The sequence below is a fragment of the Scyliorhinus torazame genome, chromosome 6 (assembly GCF_047496885.1).
Source record: "Scyliorhinus torazame isolate Kashiwa2021f chromosome 6, sScyTor2.1, whole genome shotgun sequence".
Taxonomy (NCBI): Eukaryota; Metazoa; Chordata; class Chondrichthyes; order Carcharhiniformes; family Scyliorhinidae; genus Scyliorhinus; species Scyliorhinus torazame.
The window spans coordinates 224,700,157-224,717,285 of record NC_092712.1 but is presented as its reverse complement, the minus strand read 5'-3'; the positions used below and the strand labels follow the sequence as shown (position 1 = coordinate 224,717,285).

The following is a 17,129-nucleotide window of genomic DNA, read 5'->3' as shown; positions in this document are numbered from 1 at the left end:
CTTGGGGAAGCACTCAGCACATGGTGAATGGCTGAGTCGCTTGCTGTGAGCTCTGTGCCCTGAGCTGTCTCCTGCTGGAATGCCCCGGAAGTGTCGTGTTCCCCGTTTTATAGTGTGTATTCTCTTGCCTGTGATTGGCTGTGGTGTTGTGTGTGTATTGATTGGTCCGTTGATCTGTCCATCAGTATGTATGTATGTTTGCACCATGATTTTTACCTGAATATCATGACAGATGTGAGGGTTTAAGTGGGTCAATGGGCTGAATGGTCCCCTTCTGCACTGTATGTTCTGTGTTCTGTGTGTGTTCTACCCTGGGGAAAAGCCTCAGACTATCCACTCTGTCTATGCCCCTCATAATTTTGTAGACCTCTATCAGGTCGCCCCTCAACCTCCGTCGTTCCAGTGAGAACAAACTGAGTTTATTCAACCGCTCCTCATAGCTAATGCCCTCCATACCAGGCAACATCCTGGTAAATCACTTCTGCACCCTCTCTAAAGCCTCCACATCCTTCTGGTAGTGTGGCGACCAGAATTGAACACTATACTCCAAGTGTGGACTAACTAAGGTTCTATACAGCTGCAACATGACTTGCAAATTCTTATACTCAATGCCCCGGCCAATGAAGGCAAGCATGCCATATGCCTTCTTGGCTACCTTCTCCACCTGTGTTGCCCCTTTCAGTGGCCTGTGGACCTGTACACCTAGATCTCTCTGACTTTCAATACTCTTGAGGGTTCTACCATTCACTGTTTATTCCCTACCTGCATTAGACCTTCCAAAATGCATTACCTCACATTTGTCCGGATTAAACTCCATCTGCCATCTCTCCCTCCAAGTCTCCAAACAATCTTAATTCTGCTGTATCCTCTGACAGTCCTCATCACTATCCACAATTCCATCAACCTTTGTGTCGTCTGCAAACATACTAATCAGACCAGTTACATTTTCCTCCAAATCGTTTATATATACTACGAACAGCAAAGGTCCCAGCACTGAACCCTGCGGAACACCACTAGTCACAGCCGTCCAATTAGAAAAGCACCCTTCCATTGCTACTCTGCTTTCTATGACCTAGCCAGTTCTGTGTCCACCTTGCCAGCTCACCCCTGATCCCGTGTGACTTCACCTTTTGTACCAGTTTACCATGAGGAACCTTGTCAAAGGCCTTACTGAAGTCCATATAGACAACATCCACTGCCCTACCTGCATCAATTATCTTTTTGACCTCTTCAATAAACTCTATCAAGTTAGTGAGACACGACAGCCCCTTCACAAAACCATGCTGCCTCTCACTAATATGTCCATTTGCTTCCAAATGGGAGTAGATCCTGTCTCGAAGAATTCTCTCCAGTAATTTCTCTACCAGTGACGTAAGGCTCACCGGTCTGTAGTTCCCTGGATTATCCTTGCTACCCTTCTTAAACAAAGGAACAACATTGGCTATTCTCCAGTCGTCCGGGACATCACCTGAAGACAGTGAGGATCCAAAGATTTCTGTCAAGGCCTCAGCAATTTCCTCTCTAGCCTCCTTCAGTATTCTGGGGTAGATCCCATCAGGCCCTGGGGACTTATCTACCTTAATATTTTTCAAGACGCCCAACACCTCGTCTTTTTGGATCTCAATGTGACCCAGGCTATCTACACACCCTTCTCCAGACTCAACATCCACCAATTCCTTCTCTCTGGCGAATACTGATGCAAAGTATTCATTTAGTACCTCGCCCATTTCCTCTGGCTCCACACATAGATTCCCTTGCCTATCCTTCAGTGGGCCAACCCTTTCCCTGGCTACCCTCTTGCTTTTTATGTACGTGTAAAAAGCCTTGGGATTTTCCTTAACCCTATTTGCCAATGACTTTTTGTGACCCCTTCTAGTCCTCCTGACTCCTTGCTTAAGTTCCTTCCTACTTTCCTTATATTCCACACAGGCTTCGTCTGTTCCCAGCCTTCTAGCCCTGACAAATGCCTCCTTTTTCTTTTTGACGAAGCCTACAATATCCCTCGTTATCTAAGGTTCCCGAAATTTGCCGTATTTGTCCTTCTTCCTCACAGGAACATGCCGGTCCTGAATTCCTTTTAACTGACACTTGAAAGCCTCCCATATGTCAGATGTTGATTGACCCTCAAACATCTGCCCCAATCTAGGTTCTTCAGTTCCCGCCTAATATTGTTATAATTAGCCTTCCCCCAATTTAGCACATTCACCCTAGGACCACTCTTATCCTTGTCCACCAGCACTTTAAAACTTACTGAATTGTGGTCACTGTTGCCAAAATGCTCCCCTACTGAAACTTCTACCACCTGGCCGGGCTCATTCCCCAATACCAGGTCCAGTACAGCCCCTTCCCTAGTTGGACTGTCTACATATTGTTTTAAGAAGCCCTCCTGGATGCTCCTTACAAACTCTGCCCCGTCTAAGCCCCTGGCACCAAGTGAGTCCGAGTCAAAATTGGGGAAGTTGAAGTCTCCCATCACAACAACCCTGTTGTTTTTACTCTTTTACAAAATCTGTCTACCTAACTGCTCCTCTATCTCCCGCTGGCTGTTGGGAGGCCTGTAGTAAACCCCCAACATTGTGACTGCACCCTTCTTATTCCTGATCTCTACCCATATAGCCTCACTGCCCTCTGAGGTGTCCTCCCGTAGTACAGCTGTGATATTCTCCCGAACCAGTTGCGCAACTCCGCCACCCCTTTTACATCCCCCTTTATCCCCCCTGAAACATCTAACTCCTGGAACGTTTAGCTGCCAATCCTGTCCTTCCCTCAACCAGGTCTCTGTAATGGCAACAACATCATAGTTTCAAGTACTAATCCAAGCTCCATGTTCATCTGCCTTACCCGTAATACTTCTTGTATTAAAACATATGTACTTCAGGCCACCAGACCCGCTGTGTTCAGCAACTTCTCCCTGTCTTCTCTGCCTCAGAGCCATACTGGCCCTATTCCCTAGTTGTCCCTCAATGCTTTCACCTTCTGACCTATTGCTCCGGTGCCCACCCCCCGCCATACTAGTTTAAACCCTCCCGTGTGACACTAGCAAACCTTGCGGCCAGGATATTTATGCCTCTCCAGTTTAAATGCAACTCGTCCTTCTTATACAGGTCACACCTGCCCCAGAAGAGCTCCCAGTGGTCCAGATAACGGAAACCCTCCCAGAAACCACTTCCAGAATTTTTGTGCACAGGGTGCCAGTGTATCTGGAGAGGAAACTTGGATGGGCAGTGAGAAAGCTACACACCAGTTTCCCCGCCTCCGCCAGAGTGAAAATTCTGCCCCCTATCTCTGAAGATACCTCTTTTAAAACCTATGGTGAGATTCATTGTCACTCAGTCCCATTAATTTATTCATTACTAGTTCTTTACTTAAACTGATTTCTTTAAGTTCCTCATTTTCATTACAGTCTTGATTTCCCATTATTTTGGAATTATTGTTGTCTTCTCTAGTGTGAAGGTGGATACAAAGTATTTGTTAATGTCTCTGCCATTCCTTATACCTCATCATAATTTCAATTGTCTCTAATGGGCACGTTTACTTTCACTAATAAGTTTCTGTTTAAAAAGCTACAGAAACGTTTAAAATCTATTTTAATATCTCAAGCTAGTCTACTGTAACATTTTCTTTCCATAGCTATTTCTTGGTGCACCAGTGCCAAATTCTAAAATCCTCTTATCCTCAGGCTACTTTTTGACATTTTCCTATGATCTTTAAATCTTGTTCGTGATGGTGGAATCGCTTTTTCTGGGGACCTTAAGGGAATCTATATATTTGTTGCAAATTATGTTTTAATTTTTAAAATGCAGACCATTGTTTGTTTTCCATCAAATCTTTTTAAACAGTTTCCCAGTCTACCTTAGCCAATTTGTTCCTCATACCTACATAGTTTGGTTTGTTTAGATGCAAGATCCAATTTTGAGACTTAACTGAATCACTTTCTTTTATTTAGAAAACTCCAAAGTAGATCACGGAGTTCACCTGACCTACAACTGTTTATAGATTTTGCTTATGAGGAGCACAAGGGCCCACTTTCCAGGTGTTATGCAACAGGGGCCTTAAGCACTTGTAATCAAAAATAACATTTATTCTACAAATTTAGTTAACATTTTTATAAACACACACAGTAAGCATTTTATCAACTACAAACATAAATACCCCACACAGCTACAGTACTCTATATTTAACCCTTAATAACTTCCCTTTACTGTTTCACTCAAGTAACAACATCCATAATTCAGACAATCCCTTTTACCACAAAACAGTAGGTTTGGATTCCTTCCAGAACACGGTTATTATTTTGAGGTTATCAAGTGATCTGGAGACACCTTTTTTAACATGCAGAGAGAGAGACTCCAAGATCCTTGTAGTCTGAACTTCCAACTGTCTAAACCGCAAGTAAAACTCAGAGCCACAAACAGCTTCCAGCTCAAAACAAAACTAAAAATCAGAGCCACCGCCCAGCTCCACCCACACAATGACATCACTGCAGCCATTTGAGAAGACAAACAGTTCTTAAAGGGACAGTCCCATGACATTTTAAAATGTATTTTGTTCAAAACGGGTACAACAAATAACCACCCCGGGAAACATACTTCCCAGCAATCAATGAGGCAGTCTGTACAAATTCTTTCCCCTTTTTAACTGAATCACTTTTAACCTCAATTTAAAATTCTATCATATTATGGTCACTCTTCCCTATGGATCCCCTTAGTACAAGGTTATTAAGTAACTTTTTCATTGCACAATACAGGATCTAAAATGCCTTGCTTCTATGTGGTTGTTCAACAGATTGGTCTGGAAAACTACTTTGTGTTCATTCTGGGAATTCATTTTCTACACTATTATTTCAAATGTGGTTTGCCCACTCTATATGAAGATTAATCTCCCATATGTACATACACCTCATTAACAAGAGAAGTCTTTAACCTTGGATTACTAATCCTGTATTGAAGAATAAGCAGTACATTCCTGGGGAGAGACACGACTGATGTCTGCGCACAAAGGCAATCAGGGGAACAAAAGGAGGGTATGATGAATGTAGGAAATTGTTGTTATATTTTATTGTAATAGTATTAAAAACAATGATTTCAAAAACATACAGGAAGAAAGTCTGCTAAAGCTGTGATTAAGGGGTAATAAAGGTGTGATAAACATTGACTTTAATCACTTACTTGTTTACAGAGAGACGGCGAATTGAATATTGTTTTGTAGAAACCAGGTCCCCTGTGGTGTAGATAAATAATGAGGGATGTTGTTTAGTCCTAGCTAAGTCTGTGACGGGACATCTTAGTGGGATACGGATGATGTAATTAATGGGAGGAGTGAAGTCTGTCTGTGAATTTAGCAGTTTGGCTATAGAATTTGAGGACAGGATTTACCTACTAACCCTACATGTTTGTAAGCGGAGGAGGCAGCCCACCAGCGGGATTTTCTGGTCCCACCATTGTCAAATGCACTGTTGGTGGGGCTGGAATATCTTGCCGGCATGAACAGCTAGTAAACAGAATGGTTTTCAGATTATTCCTAAACGGGTCTCTCTCCAAAGGTCTGCACATAGAACAGCAAATAACCTTGATTGCTAACTTTACTTATGAGTGGATTTTGAACCGTATTGGGTTGTTTTGTTGGAATATATACAGTGGCGGGTGCAGATAGTGAGTTAAAGTTTTTCCTTTTATTTAGGAACTGTTTAACTGTTAATTGTAAAGCTATTTCTTTGATGTTAATGTGGTTAATTCTGTGTTTAAATTAAAGTTTCTTTTAACATAAAATATATGTAAAATATATTGGTCAGGGTCATCACTCCTGGGTGAAGTATCCTTTCCTCACAGTTTTACAATTGCAAATTGTTTGGAGTTTCTTGTCTGGTATCCTAACAGAAATTGGAGTTTGGTCCGGTATCCTAACAATGGGAAGGGCCATGATGTCATGTGATACAAGTGCTGGGGATGGATCCTTTCTCTGTGTTGACATGTAGCCCAGCACATGGGATAGAGGGGGTCTTGAATCACTGCCACCCATAGCCCAGCCCACCAAAAGGAACCAACAGAGGATTCATCTGTTGTCGATTGTGAAGGTGGGTCAGTGATAGAGTTGGCACTGACTGCTGCAGATGGGCTACCCACTAGATTCTGTGCAGTGAGTGTGTGGGTCATGGTTGGTGATGACCCAGAGGAGGACAGTGGCCTGGTTCAGGGTACTGAGGATGATATGGAGCCTATTGCTAGTGAAGTGTTAGATACCCTTCTGTCTGCCACTGAGTATTCCAACTTCCCCTAGCAAACTTCCCAGAATTCCTGTCAACACTAGTGTAGCCATTACAAGGTCCACCTGGTTCTTGATTGATGGTAGCAGTTGGCGCAGCTCGTCAGGTCCATCTGCTCTGCTCTAACAACCTCAGGTGTGAGCAAAGACATGAGCCATCTCAAGCTGCACTGGTTCAAAGTACTCCTCACGGGGCTGCTGAGAGAGTGAGGATCACAGGTGACTCCACAGTCGCAGACAGTCTGGAAAGTCCATATCTGTTCAGCGGGATTATCTGGAGTCGGTGCGATGGCCCGACGCCGGCGTCAAAAACGGCGCGAAACACTCCCGCGTTGGGCTGACCGGAAGTAGCAGAATCCTCTGCATTTCCGGGGGCTAGGTGGATACTGGAGGGACAGTGCGAGTCCGCACATACGCCAAAGGACCGGCATGATCCCGTACATGTCGCTGGCGTATTCTGGCGCATGCGCAGTGGGGTGTCTTCTCCGCGCCGGCCATGGCGGAGCCCTACAGGGGCTGGCGCGGAAGGAAGGTGTGCCCCCACAGGCGTGTCCGCAGATCGGTGGGCCCCAATCGCGGGCCAGGCCACCGTGGGGGCCCCCCCCAGGGTCGGATCCCCCCGTAACCCCCCGGGGACCGCCCCAGCCGACTTACCTGCCAGGTCCCGCCGTGTGGGACCATGTCTAATCCACGCTGGTGGGACAGGCCAAAAACCGACGGCCGCTCGGCCCATCGACGGCCCGGAGAATTGCCGGGGGGGGTCATTGCCAACGGCCCCAACCGGTGTGGCATGAAACCCCGCCCCCACCCGAAAACCGGCGCCGGAAAATACGGCAGCCGCCGTCGAGGCGGTGGGGCGGGATTCGCGCCACCCCCCGGGGATTCTCAGACCCGGCGGGGGGTTGGAGTATCCCGCCCCTTAGCTTTTGGCCCATCCTTAAACAACGGGATGTGTGAATTTCACAAATAGCTGTGAGGTACATCTCAACCATGTCCATATTTAATTAGGTACTTGTCAGAGACTTGATGCTGTCTGAACACAAATCACATATAGTTTTTTTAATGAGTTTTCTGATATTCGGGAATGCGGTCCCTCACCCGTCATAAAATAAATGCTCCTTCGGCTTCTCACAGTTATTCGGGATGTGGAAATGCACAGATCTCCTCAAGTTTAATTGATTACCGTTGGAATTCATGGGGAGGCTTTGCAGAACTTTCCCTATGGAGGTCAACTTTAAGTAGAATCCATCATAGAGTAGTGTTTCTGAATCTTCCTTCATACCAGATTTTGCACTAATAACAACATAAGGCTATCCATAACATAAGGCTAATACACCAGGGGGCAGTGATTATGAACAGGAAGGCTAGACTATTTTCTTTCCTTCCCATGCCTAGGGCATGAAAACTTTAGTGTCTCAAACACTGCCTTATCTCAGGGTAGACTGTGCAAGCAAACGTGACATGGGTCCTGAAGATCTACCAGTTGGCAAAAGTGGATCCTGGGAAAAAAAGTTTGGAAACACTGTTATATTCATCAAAGCTCAACCCATTAGAATAACTACTCTCTATGTTCCTTGCGCACACATAGTACATTGGATAGGAATAGCAGACATCTGTTCAAAACTCCCTTTGGTCAATACTAACATTAACTGTAAACAAACAATAAATACAAGTTAGAAAGCAATGCAACTCTTTATTTTACCTGGTGAATTTGAAATATTCTAGTAATGTACAAAATGTGCAAATTACATTAAATTTTGGATAATTGCAATAAAACTTAATTTTCAGTAAAGAAATCTTAAAAATAACCATAAAGCTACTCATCAGATATGATAACATTATTAATGAGCTTCAAACATTCAATTTCACCAGTCTATGGTTAATATTTAATGGATCGAATAATCAATTTACTCAATTAGGCATGCATGTCAAATGTGCTGGGATTTCAATGATCCAATAAAAATTAAATAAATCTGACTTCTTTACCTGATTTATTGCCTACCTCAAATGGTACGTAGTCTATGGGCAACTTCTCTAACATGTCATCAGCCAACCTTGCTACCACAGCTTCTCTTGTTTCTCCTCCACCACTGGAGCTATCCTTGGGCTGAATGCTAAGTATAGTATCTAGGACATCCTTGGCAAGTTTGCTCTGGTAAGTGATATCAGCATTGGTGTGCAGACCAAATGTTTCTGGAGTGTCGTATGTAGGAAGACTCTACAATGTACAGAATGTAAGTTTTTTGGGGAAATCAAAGAGCATTCATATAGATGTAAAACATGATAATAATGTAAGAGGACATTTAACGTGTTAATAGTGCAAGTACAGATAACAAATGACAAAACTGTAACAGCAAATATAATATGATCATATTGTAAGACGGCAAATGTTTAATGGCAGTGTATAAATAGAGAACTGATTACAGCATAGATTATAGGAAACAGCTGGTTAGGTTTTTTATTCCAAAACAGATATGTGCTGGTCACATGCATGAATAAAATTGACATGATTGAAACGTCTGCATATTCTTGCTTAAAATTCTAGAAAACTAGAACACACATTGAAAAGCATGTGAAACCCAGTCAACAATGTTGACAAAGGAAAAAACAATGTTTTAGTTTAAATATTTTCAAATAATTAATATCATTAGGGAATTAGAAAAAAACAAACCATTTTTTATCCTGTGAACAGTATTTTCACAACTACCTATTGCTTGGGCCTGCTGAAGGTTGATCAGACTGATTACAAACCTGAATGTACACTAAGTATTGATCCACTGAATTGCATTTGGGAATGCTGTAACCCTTATAGAAGCAGAAGTCTGAAGCAAACATATTTTCACTGAACCACACTTTAGCAAATGTGTTCAGCAATCTTTTATCGTAATCATCTGTGACTCTGCCACCATACTGAATCTCACCAATCATGTATCGCACAGTAGTCCAAGAAACACCCTGGAGGCAGAAAAAGGGAAAATTGAACAATATCATCATATAGCATCTAATAAGTATGATCAAAGAACTTCAAAGTTGATGATAATGGAGACTATTAAAGCATTAAACCACAGTGGTTACAAGTAGCTATATTTTATTCTTTGGATTTCTCTTTGCCCCATCAGTTCTTTTGCGTTTTTAAATATAGTTGCAATTGCAGAAGGAGGATTTGCATAACACATCCCCTCAAACATTTTGGCATGGATTTTGCTCCCCCTCTCTCCACTATAAATTTCTGAATTGCCCCAGATGTTCCTCAAACTCTTTACAGACTGCTGCATGCCCTACTTACATTGGTTATTTTCTAATTTTCAATTCCTCAATATTCAATGATCATTCATGAGCTGAGATGGGTGCTTCAATGAACACAAACTGTAGGCCAAAATTTCTGTGGGGAGTTTCTGATGGCCTGCTGTAACTTATGTGGAATGGATGTCTCAGAAACTTGAAATTTTAGCAAGTCATGTCATTTCTCTGAGGGTTCTGCTGATCTCCCACTGCAGAAATGTGGAAATTCCAGGATACTTCTTAATTTCTGAAGTATGTTCAATTCTCCCCCAATGGTGCGACAAGATTCAATTTGGGTCTTTTAAGGTCATAACATTTTGGTTCAATTCTGTCATAACCTCATGAGACTCACAAGGATGACCCAATTAATCTCCCATGAGTCTCGTGGAGTAAGAGTTACCTCGCTGAGGGGCGGAGGCCCATCAGTAGGTTAGTTAACTTAAAAGTTCCTTAAAAGCTGCCTCAGGTAGGAGCCATACTGCAGAGTAGCCCTGACTGGGACTGGGACTGTACTTGTAAATACTTTACTTCTGGTGATAAACCGTTCTTTTGACTCTCCTTTCTGGACTCCTCCTTGGCTACTAACAATTCCCAATACCCTTTCATACAAACATATTGGTGCGAATTCAAGATATCTGCCACAAGTAAAAACCTCTACAATGAAAGTGTAAACAATGGGAAATGTTTATAAATGCTGCTAAAGTGCAGCTCAGGTGCATTTTAATGGTACTGGCAGAATTATATACTCTCAGGAATCGATTTTCCCTTTCAAGGAATGGAAATAGATTATATTTCTATCCTTTATTATTAAATTGTCCAGAGAAAGGAGAAGAATCGAGAAAAAAAATTTGTCAACTGCACCTTCTTGATATCCATATCGTCTAAATGGTTTTGTACAAACTGCACAGTAGCATTAAAGTCAGCTTGGTTAAATTCATATGGAATATTCCAACCAAGAGGCCCAAACTTGCGTCGTTCTTGCACTGTTGAGTGTAAAAAGGCCACTGCATAGAGCATAGGCTTCCACTGAGTCATATTAGTAACATCCAACAGATCCTGACTGATTCCTGTTGACAAATGTAAATGTGGGAAAAGAATCTCAGAATAACAGACTGTCATATAGTTTTCACATTCATTATGCAATTGTCTAATCGATGGATTCAAACATAAACCTGTGTGGTTACTGTACAACTCTAGAGTGGCTGCGGATGAAGTCCAAAATTAATATATCTATTACCTATAAAATAAAATCTTTGTTGTACAGAAAATTAACTTTTCTTTGTACAACTATGGTATTGTGCTGTACGAGAACAAACAAAGAAAATGTTAGAAGTACGAAACAGGTTGATCAACAGCGGAGGAATTAAGAAAAACTAAAAATGCCTGCAAATTACAAGATGAAAACCAAATTAATTTGCTTATAGTAGTGCTACATGAGGGACGAATTTTGGCCCGAAACAACCTCTTTTTTGCATCAAAATAGAGTACCTTGAATTATTGGGTTATGGGGATAGGGTGGAAGTGAGGGTTTAAGTGGATCGGTGCAGACTCGATGGGCCAAATGGCCTCCTTCTGCACTGTATGTTCTATTCACACGACACTGAGGGCTATTTTTCCCAATTTAGCAATGGTAGTGGTAGTTGAGGCGCTAAAGAGACTGTGTGGTGACCGACATGGATCATGAGCTGCAATGTTTCGCGAGCCTACCTTTGTGCAAGATGCCATCTTGATAGAAGAGTTTAAGTAGGAACTAGGAATGGCCAGAGATTGATTAAACCTCGGGTTACTCTTTAAGTTGGTCCCTAATGAAGAGGCTGTATGCCATTTTGCTGAATAATGCTACAATTACCAATGTTTCCGAACAACTGTGAAGAAAGTTAAATGTTACAAGAGAGTTTGTTTTAAATTGTTTCTTCTTTTTTAAGGTAAAATGGAGCAGTGGAGAGGAACATGTGACGTCTAACTAGTTTTTCTCCATGATAAGCTGATATGACCCAGTTGCCAACGATACAAAGTTAGCATTCCTCCAGTCATCTGGCACCATGCCCATAGCCAGAGAGAATTGGAAAATGATGGCCACCACGTTCATTCCATCTGATATTTCACACTCCTCCTCCATAACAATGTCTACATTGTCTCCCTCTTTGGTGAAGTATTAATTAAGAACCATAATCACTTCTGTTACCACACACAAGTTATCTTTTGATTTTATCTGCTAATACTTTTTCATTCCTTTTTTTGCTTTCCTAATTTCCTTTTTAATTTCATCCCTGCACTTTTTATACGCTTTCTGGGCTTTTGCAGAATTATATTCTCAGTAGCTGACAAAATCTATCCTTTTTTTCCTTACCCTACTCTGTATGTTCTTTGAGTTTGGGTACTTGTCACTCCTTTTCCAATTACTGCCAGCACTGCCTCCTCAAGGAATGTGATCTCATGGCATTATTCTCTCTCTCACCCCCATCAGTTCCTGCTGTTGGGTGCTATTCTATCCTTGAAGGGAGTGGTGATTGTTAATGACACCTATCAATATGTGTGTTTGAGTTGATGTGATGCCTCATATGGGTGAAGCACTGTGAAATGTTCCTGAGATGCAAATAGTGCCCGTGAACATCAGTTTTTAAGCCGGTGGTAGATGCAGTGTGTGACGCTGGTTGTAGTGACATTATTAAAAAATGTGCTTGCGAGGTTTCACCGCGACAACTTATGTCCAGCCATTCAATATTTTGTGGTACCACATCTATCTCCTGACTGTGACCTCTTCAACTATCTCCCTCCTACATCCATCACATTCCTGGTCTCTGTGGCCCTTTCCCAGCCTCCAGATAAAGAACATTGCTCCCCTGCTGTACCACTTACACCAACACCTCTAATGCCACCTTGGAGATCCTGCATGCCCTCTTTCACAGTTCCTGAGCTATCCTGAAATATGCAATTTTCTGTCAGCCAGCCCACTTCATAATTGAAGTACATAGATGGAGGCTGCATATACTACTCCAGGAAAATTGTTCCAAATCGATATGAGTGTCAGTACACATGTAAGACTCCCAGCGGAATTCTCCGTCGTCGGGATCCTCCGGTCCGCTGGCAGCGCAACTATGCCCGCAGGTTTGTCAACGGCGTGAGGTGGCCACAATGGGAAACCCCATTGGTCGGCTGCGGGAACAGCAAATCAAATTCTACGTGTAGCCTTTGCCTTTCCCTGTACAGTCCCTCCTCCGGTGCCTCCGCATATTGCCTGTCCACCCTCAGAAGTTCTTGCAGCAACCGCTCCCGTTCCCTACTCTCCTGCTTTCCTTTATGTGCCCTGATTGATATCAGCTCCCCTCTAACCACTGCCTTCAGCGCCTCCCAGACCACTCCCACCTGGACCTCCCCATTATCATTGAGTTCCAAGTACTTTTCAATACACCCCCTCACCCTTAGACACACCCCCTCATCCGACATTAGTCCCATGTCCATTCTCCAGGGTGGACGCCGTTCTTTTTCCTCCCCTATCTCCAAGTCCACCCAATGTGGAGCGTGATCCGAAATAGCTATGGCCGTATACTCCGTCCCCCTCACCTTCGGGATCAGCGCCCTTCCCAAAACAAAAAAGTCTATTCGCGAATAAACTTTGTGGACATAGGAGAAAAACGAAAACTCCTTACTCCTAGGTCTACTAAATCTCCATGGGTCTACTCCTCCCATCTGCTCCATAAAGTCTTTAAGCACCTTGGCTGCTGCCGGCCTCCTTCCAGTCCTGGACCTCGATCTGTCCAGCCCTGGTTCCAGCACCGTGTTAAAATCTCCACCCATTACCAACTTCCCCACCTCTAGGTCCGGGATACGTCCTAACATGCGCCTCATAAAGTTGGCATCATCCCAGTTCGGGGCATATACGTTCACTAAGACCACCGCCTCCCCCTGTAATTTGCCACTCACCATCACGTATCTGCCCCCACTATCCGCCACTATGGTCTTTGCCTCAAACATTACCCGCTTCCCCACTAATATAGCCGCCCCCCTGTTTTTCGCATCCAGCCCCGAATGAAACACCTGCCCCACCCATCCTTTGCGTAGTCTAACCTGGTCTATCAGTTTCAAATGCGTCTCCTGTAACATAACCACATCTGCCTTAAGTTTCTTTAGGTGTGCGAGTACCCGTGCCCTCTTTATCGGCCCGTTCAGCCCTCTCACATTCCACGTGATCAGCCGGGTTGGGGGGCTCTTTACCTTGTCGATTAGCCATCCCCTTTTACCCAGCTTCTCACCCGGTTCCCATGCGGCTGTGTCCCCCCCAGGCGCTGCCCCCCCGCCCCGCCCACCCCACACCAGTTCCCCCTTCTCCCCAGCAGCAGCAACCCAGTAAATCCCCCCCTCCCACCCCCCCCCGCTAGATCCCCCACTAGCGTAGTTACACCCCCCATGTTGCTCCCAGAAATCAGCATACTCTGGCCGACCTCGGCTTCCCCCCGTGACCTCGGCTCGCACCGTGCGACGCCCCCTCCTTCCTGCTTCCCTATTCCCGCCGTAATTATCATAGCGCGGGAACAAAGCCCGCGCTTCCCTTTTGGCCCCGCCCCCAATGGCCAACGCCCCCAACTCCTCCACCTCCCTCCCCCACAACCTGTGGAAGAGAGAAAAGTTACCGGGTCGCAGGATTAACCGGGTCGCAGGATAAAGCTAAAGGTATTACCAGTAATTATTTTGCTTGTTAAAGGTTTGAGTCTCTTTCAGTTTAATCAGGATTCACATCAGTCCTCAGCCTTATAAGGGAGCAATTCCTGATAAAGTCCAGGGACTCCCTCTGCCATCCTACTCTGTTCCCCCTCCACACCTCAAATTTACTCAATATTGGGGGAGAGACAGAAGATCCACTGGTGGCCTCCCATCCCAGAAATGTCTCTGTGAAATATGAAGCAGAACCCTGGCAGCACAGGGCTCCAATCCATTTTCCAGCCTTGATCGGAGATCTGCTTGGATTTTGCCTTAGCTCCAATAAGTTCTTTGGAACCACAGAATTTTACAGCACAGAAAGGGGTCAGATTAGTTTGTTGCACTTGTTTTAATTCATGGCATGAGCCATCAATTGAATTGCATTTTCTGGTTATTTCTCCATAGTTAACAAACCAATGCTCAAGTCCCATATATCTCAGGAGGGACAAAAACAGGTTAAGTGGCCAAATTTAGCCCCAGTATATTCAAGTTCATATTCAAAGGTGTTGAAAGCATTCATGCATAACTACCAATATTGCTGGCTTACCACAGTAGGTCCTTCTTAAACCTGCTCGCAGGCCTTGTGGAGGCTCATTGGTGAATTTGATTGACATCTGGAGCAGTGCAATAGGGAAAAGCTTATGGACCTCAGTTGTCATCCATAAGCGGAAGGTTTCGTGGATATTTTCGGTTTCTGTAATGATGTCCATTAATTCATCTAAAAAATCAAGACCTAAGTGGCAATTCTGCAGCAAAGCCCAGCCACCCTAACATAGAGAGAATTGATAGTTAAGTATCTGCTGTCAGGAAAAAATATATAACTAAAAGTAGACAATACACACCAAAACAAACATTAAGTACCATGAATAGTTAAAAAGAATCTAGGCTGTTCATAAATCAGGAAAAGGTTTGATGGAAAAGAGGATTCTGGACAACTGCGGCAGTAATAAGAGAAGCTTTTGCAGCTACGTGAAAAGTCAAAGGACCAATATTGGGCCATTGAGAGATGTACAAGAGAGTTTAGAAAGAAAATCTCTCAGGGCATGGCAAGAAACCTAATGGGTACTTGGTACTAATTCACTCCTGAAAATGATTATCAATTGACAACATCAAGGCACTATTAACACCAACCATGTTAATAAAATAGATGAGGATATTATTTAGGAAAGAAAAAGGAACCTTAAAATAGACTGTATAACCAGACCAATTGATATCCACCCACAGAACCTTCAAGTGTTGGTACAGGCACACTGTTTAGTACTTAATCTTAATATCTCAATGGAATTAGGTACTTTAAAAAAACATTCACGGACATGGGCATTGCTGACAAGGCTGGCATATAATGCCCATCAATGGCAGCACTTAACTGAGTTGTTTGCTGGACCAGTTCAGATATTAGTTCAGAGTCTGTTGTGAGTCTGGGATCATATGTAAGCCAAACCAGGAACGGACGGCAGGTCACAGGTTAACACTCTTAATACTTAATAAAATGAATTGACAATGATCTGGTGGTTACATGGTCACCATTGCAGATGATAGCTTTCTTAATATGGATTTATTAACTGAATTTATATGATGTTATTTGCACTCATGTGTGGATGATTAGTCCAGGCCTCTGGATTCCTAATCCAATAACATAACCAGCATGCTACCATTCTCTTTTATGCTACTTTGTTACTGTTCTGTTGGACTTGAAGAAGGCTAACATAGTTCCAATTTTAAAGCATGGGAATGAGACAGAACCATGTCCATAGGCCATTCTCCTCATGTCAGCAAGAAGTGATATATATGAGGTAATCACTAAAATGCACTATATAGAAAGGTCTATATCGGGGATAATCCAACATGGCTTCCAGAAATGAAGGTTGTATTTCAGTAATTCAACTGAATTTCTTGAAGAATCACCGAGTTAGTGGATGAGGGTAGCTCGGTAAGCATGTTCTTCCTGGACTTACAGAAAACTTTTCATAAAGTGTCACATAAGAGGCTTCTCTACAAGGCAGAATCTTGTGGAACTGCTAGTAAGGTTATGTTAAACTTGTATGGAACATTACTTTGGCCTCAACTGGAATGTGTATCCAATTCTGGGTGCCACATGTTAGGAAGAATGTGAAAGCGTGATAGATGGTGCAGAAAGGATTCACCAGAATGGTTTTGGGGATGTGACACTTCAGTTGTGTAGATAGATTAGAGAAGATGGGGCTATTCTCCTTGGAGAAAATAAGGTTGCGAGGAGATTTTATAGGGGTATTCAAAACCATGAAGGGTCTGGACAGAGTAGATAGGAAGAAACATCCCACTGGTGGAAAGATCAAAAACGAGTGGGCACAGATTTAAGCAATGGCAACTCCGAGCAGCGCCAGGGTCCAGGTTCGATTCCCGCTTGGGTCACTATCTGTGCGGAGTCTGCACGTTTTCCCTGTGTCTGTGTGAGTTTCCGGGTGCTCCAGTTTCCTCCCACACGTCCCGAAAGAAGTGTAGTAATTTGGACATTCTGAATTCTTTCTCAGTGTACCCGAACAGGCGCCGGAGTGTGACGACGAGGAGCTTTTCACAGTAACTTCATTGCAGTGTTAATGCAAGTCTACTTGTGACAATAATAAAGATTATTAGATTATTATTATTAGGAGAAACTATTTCAGACAGCGAGTGGTTAAGATCTGTAATGCGCTACCTGGGAGCGTAGTGGAGGCAGGTTCATTGAGGCATTCAAGAGGGAATTTGATTATTAGCTGAAAAGGAAGAGTGTGATATGTTATTGGGAGAAAGCGGGGGAATGACACAAGGTGCATTTCTCATTTGGAGAGTTGGTGCATATATGATGGGCCAAATGACCTCCTTCTGCACTGCAACAAAAAACTGTGGTGAATTAAGAATTGCTGAATGAT

At 43.4% G+C, this 17,129-nt stretch overlaps 1 protein-coding gene across 1 annotated transcript in view; it reads right to left on the bottom strand.

Moving 5' to 3' along the window:
- dnah5 (dynein, axonemal, heavy chain 5) overlaps positions 1-17,129 on the bottom strand; it is a 521,599-nt gene that overhangs the window by 36,191 nt on the left and 468,279 nt on the right. The window contains exons 72-75 of the mRNA XM_072509474.1: positions 14,789-15,008; positions 10,405-10,610; positions 9,013-9,216; positions 8,264-8,479 (exon numbers count right to left, since the gene is read on the bottom strand). Coding sequence (XP_072365575.1) covers positions 8,264-8,479; positions 9,013-9,216; positions 10,405-10,610; positions 14,789-15,008 — 846 coding nt within the window. The remainder of the gene's footprint in view (positions 1-8,263; positions 8,480-9,012; positions 9,217-10,404; positions 10,611-14,788; positions 15,009-17,129) is intronic.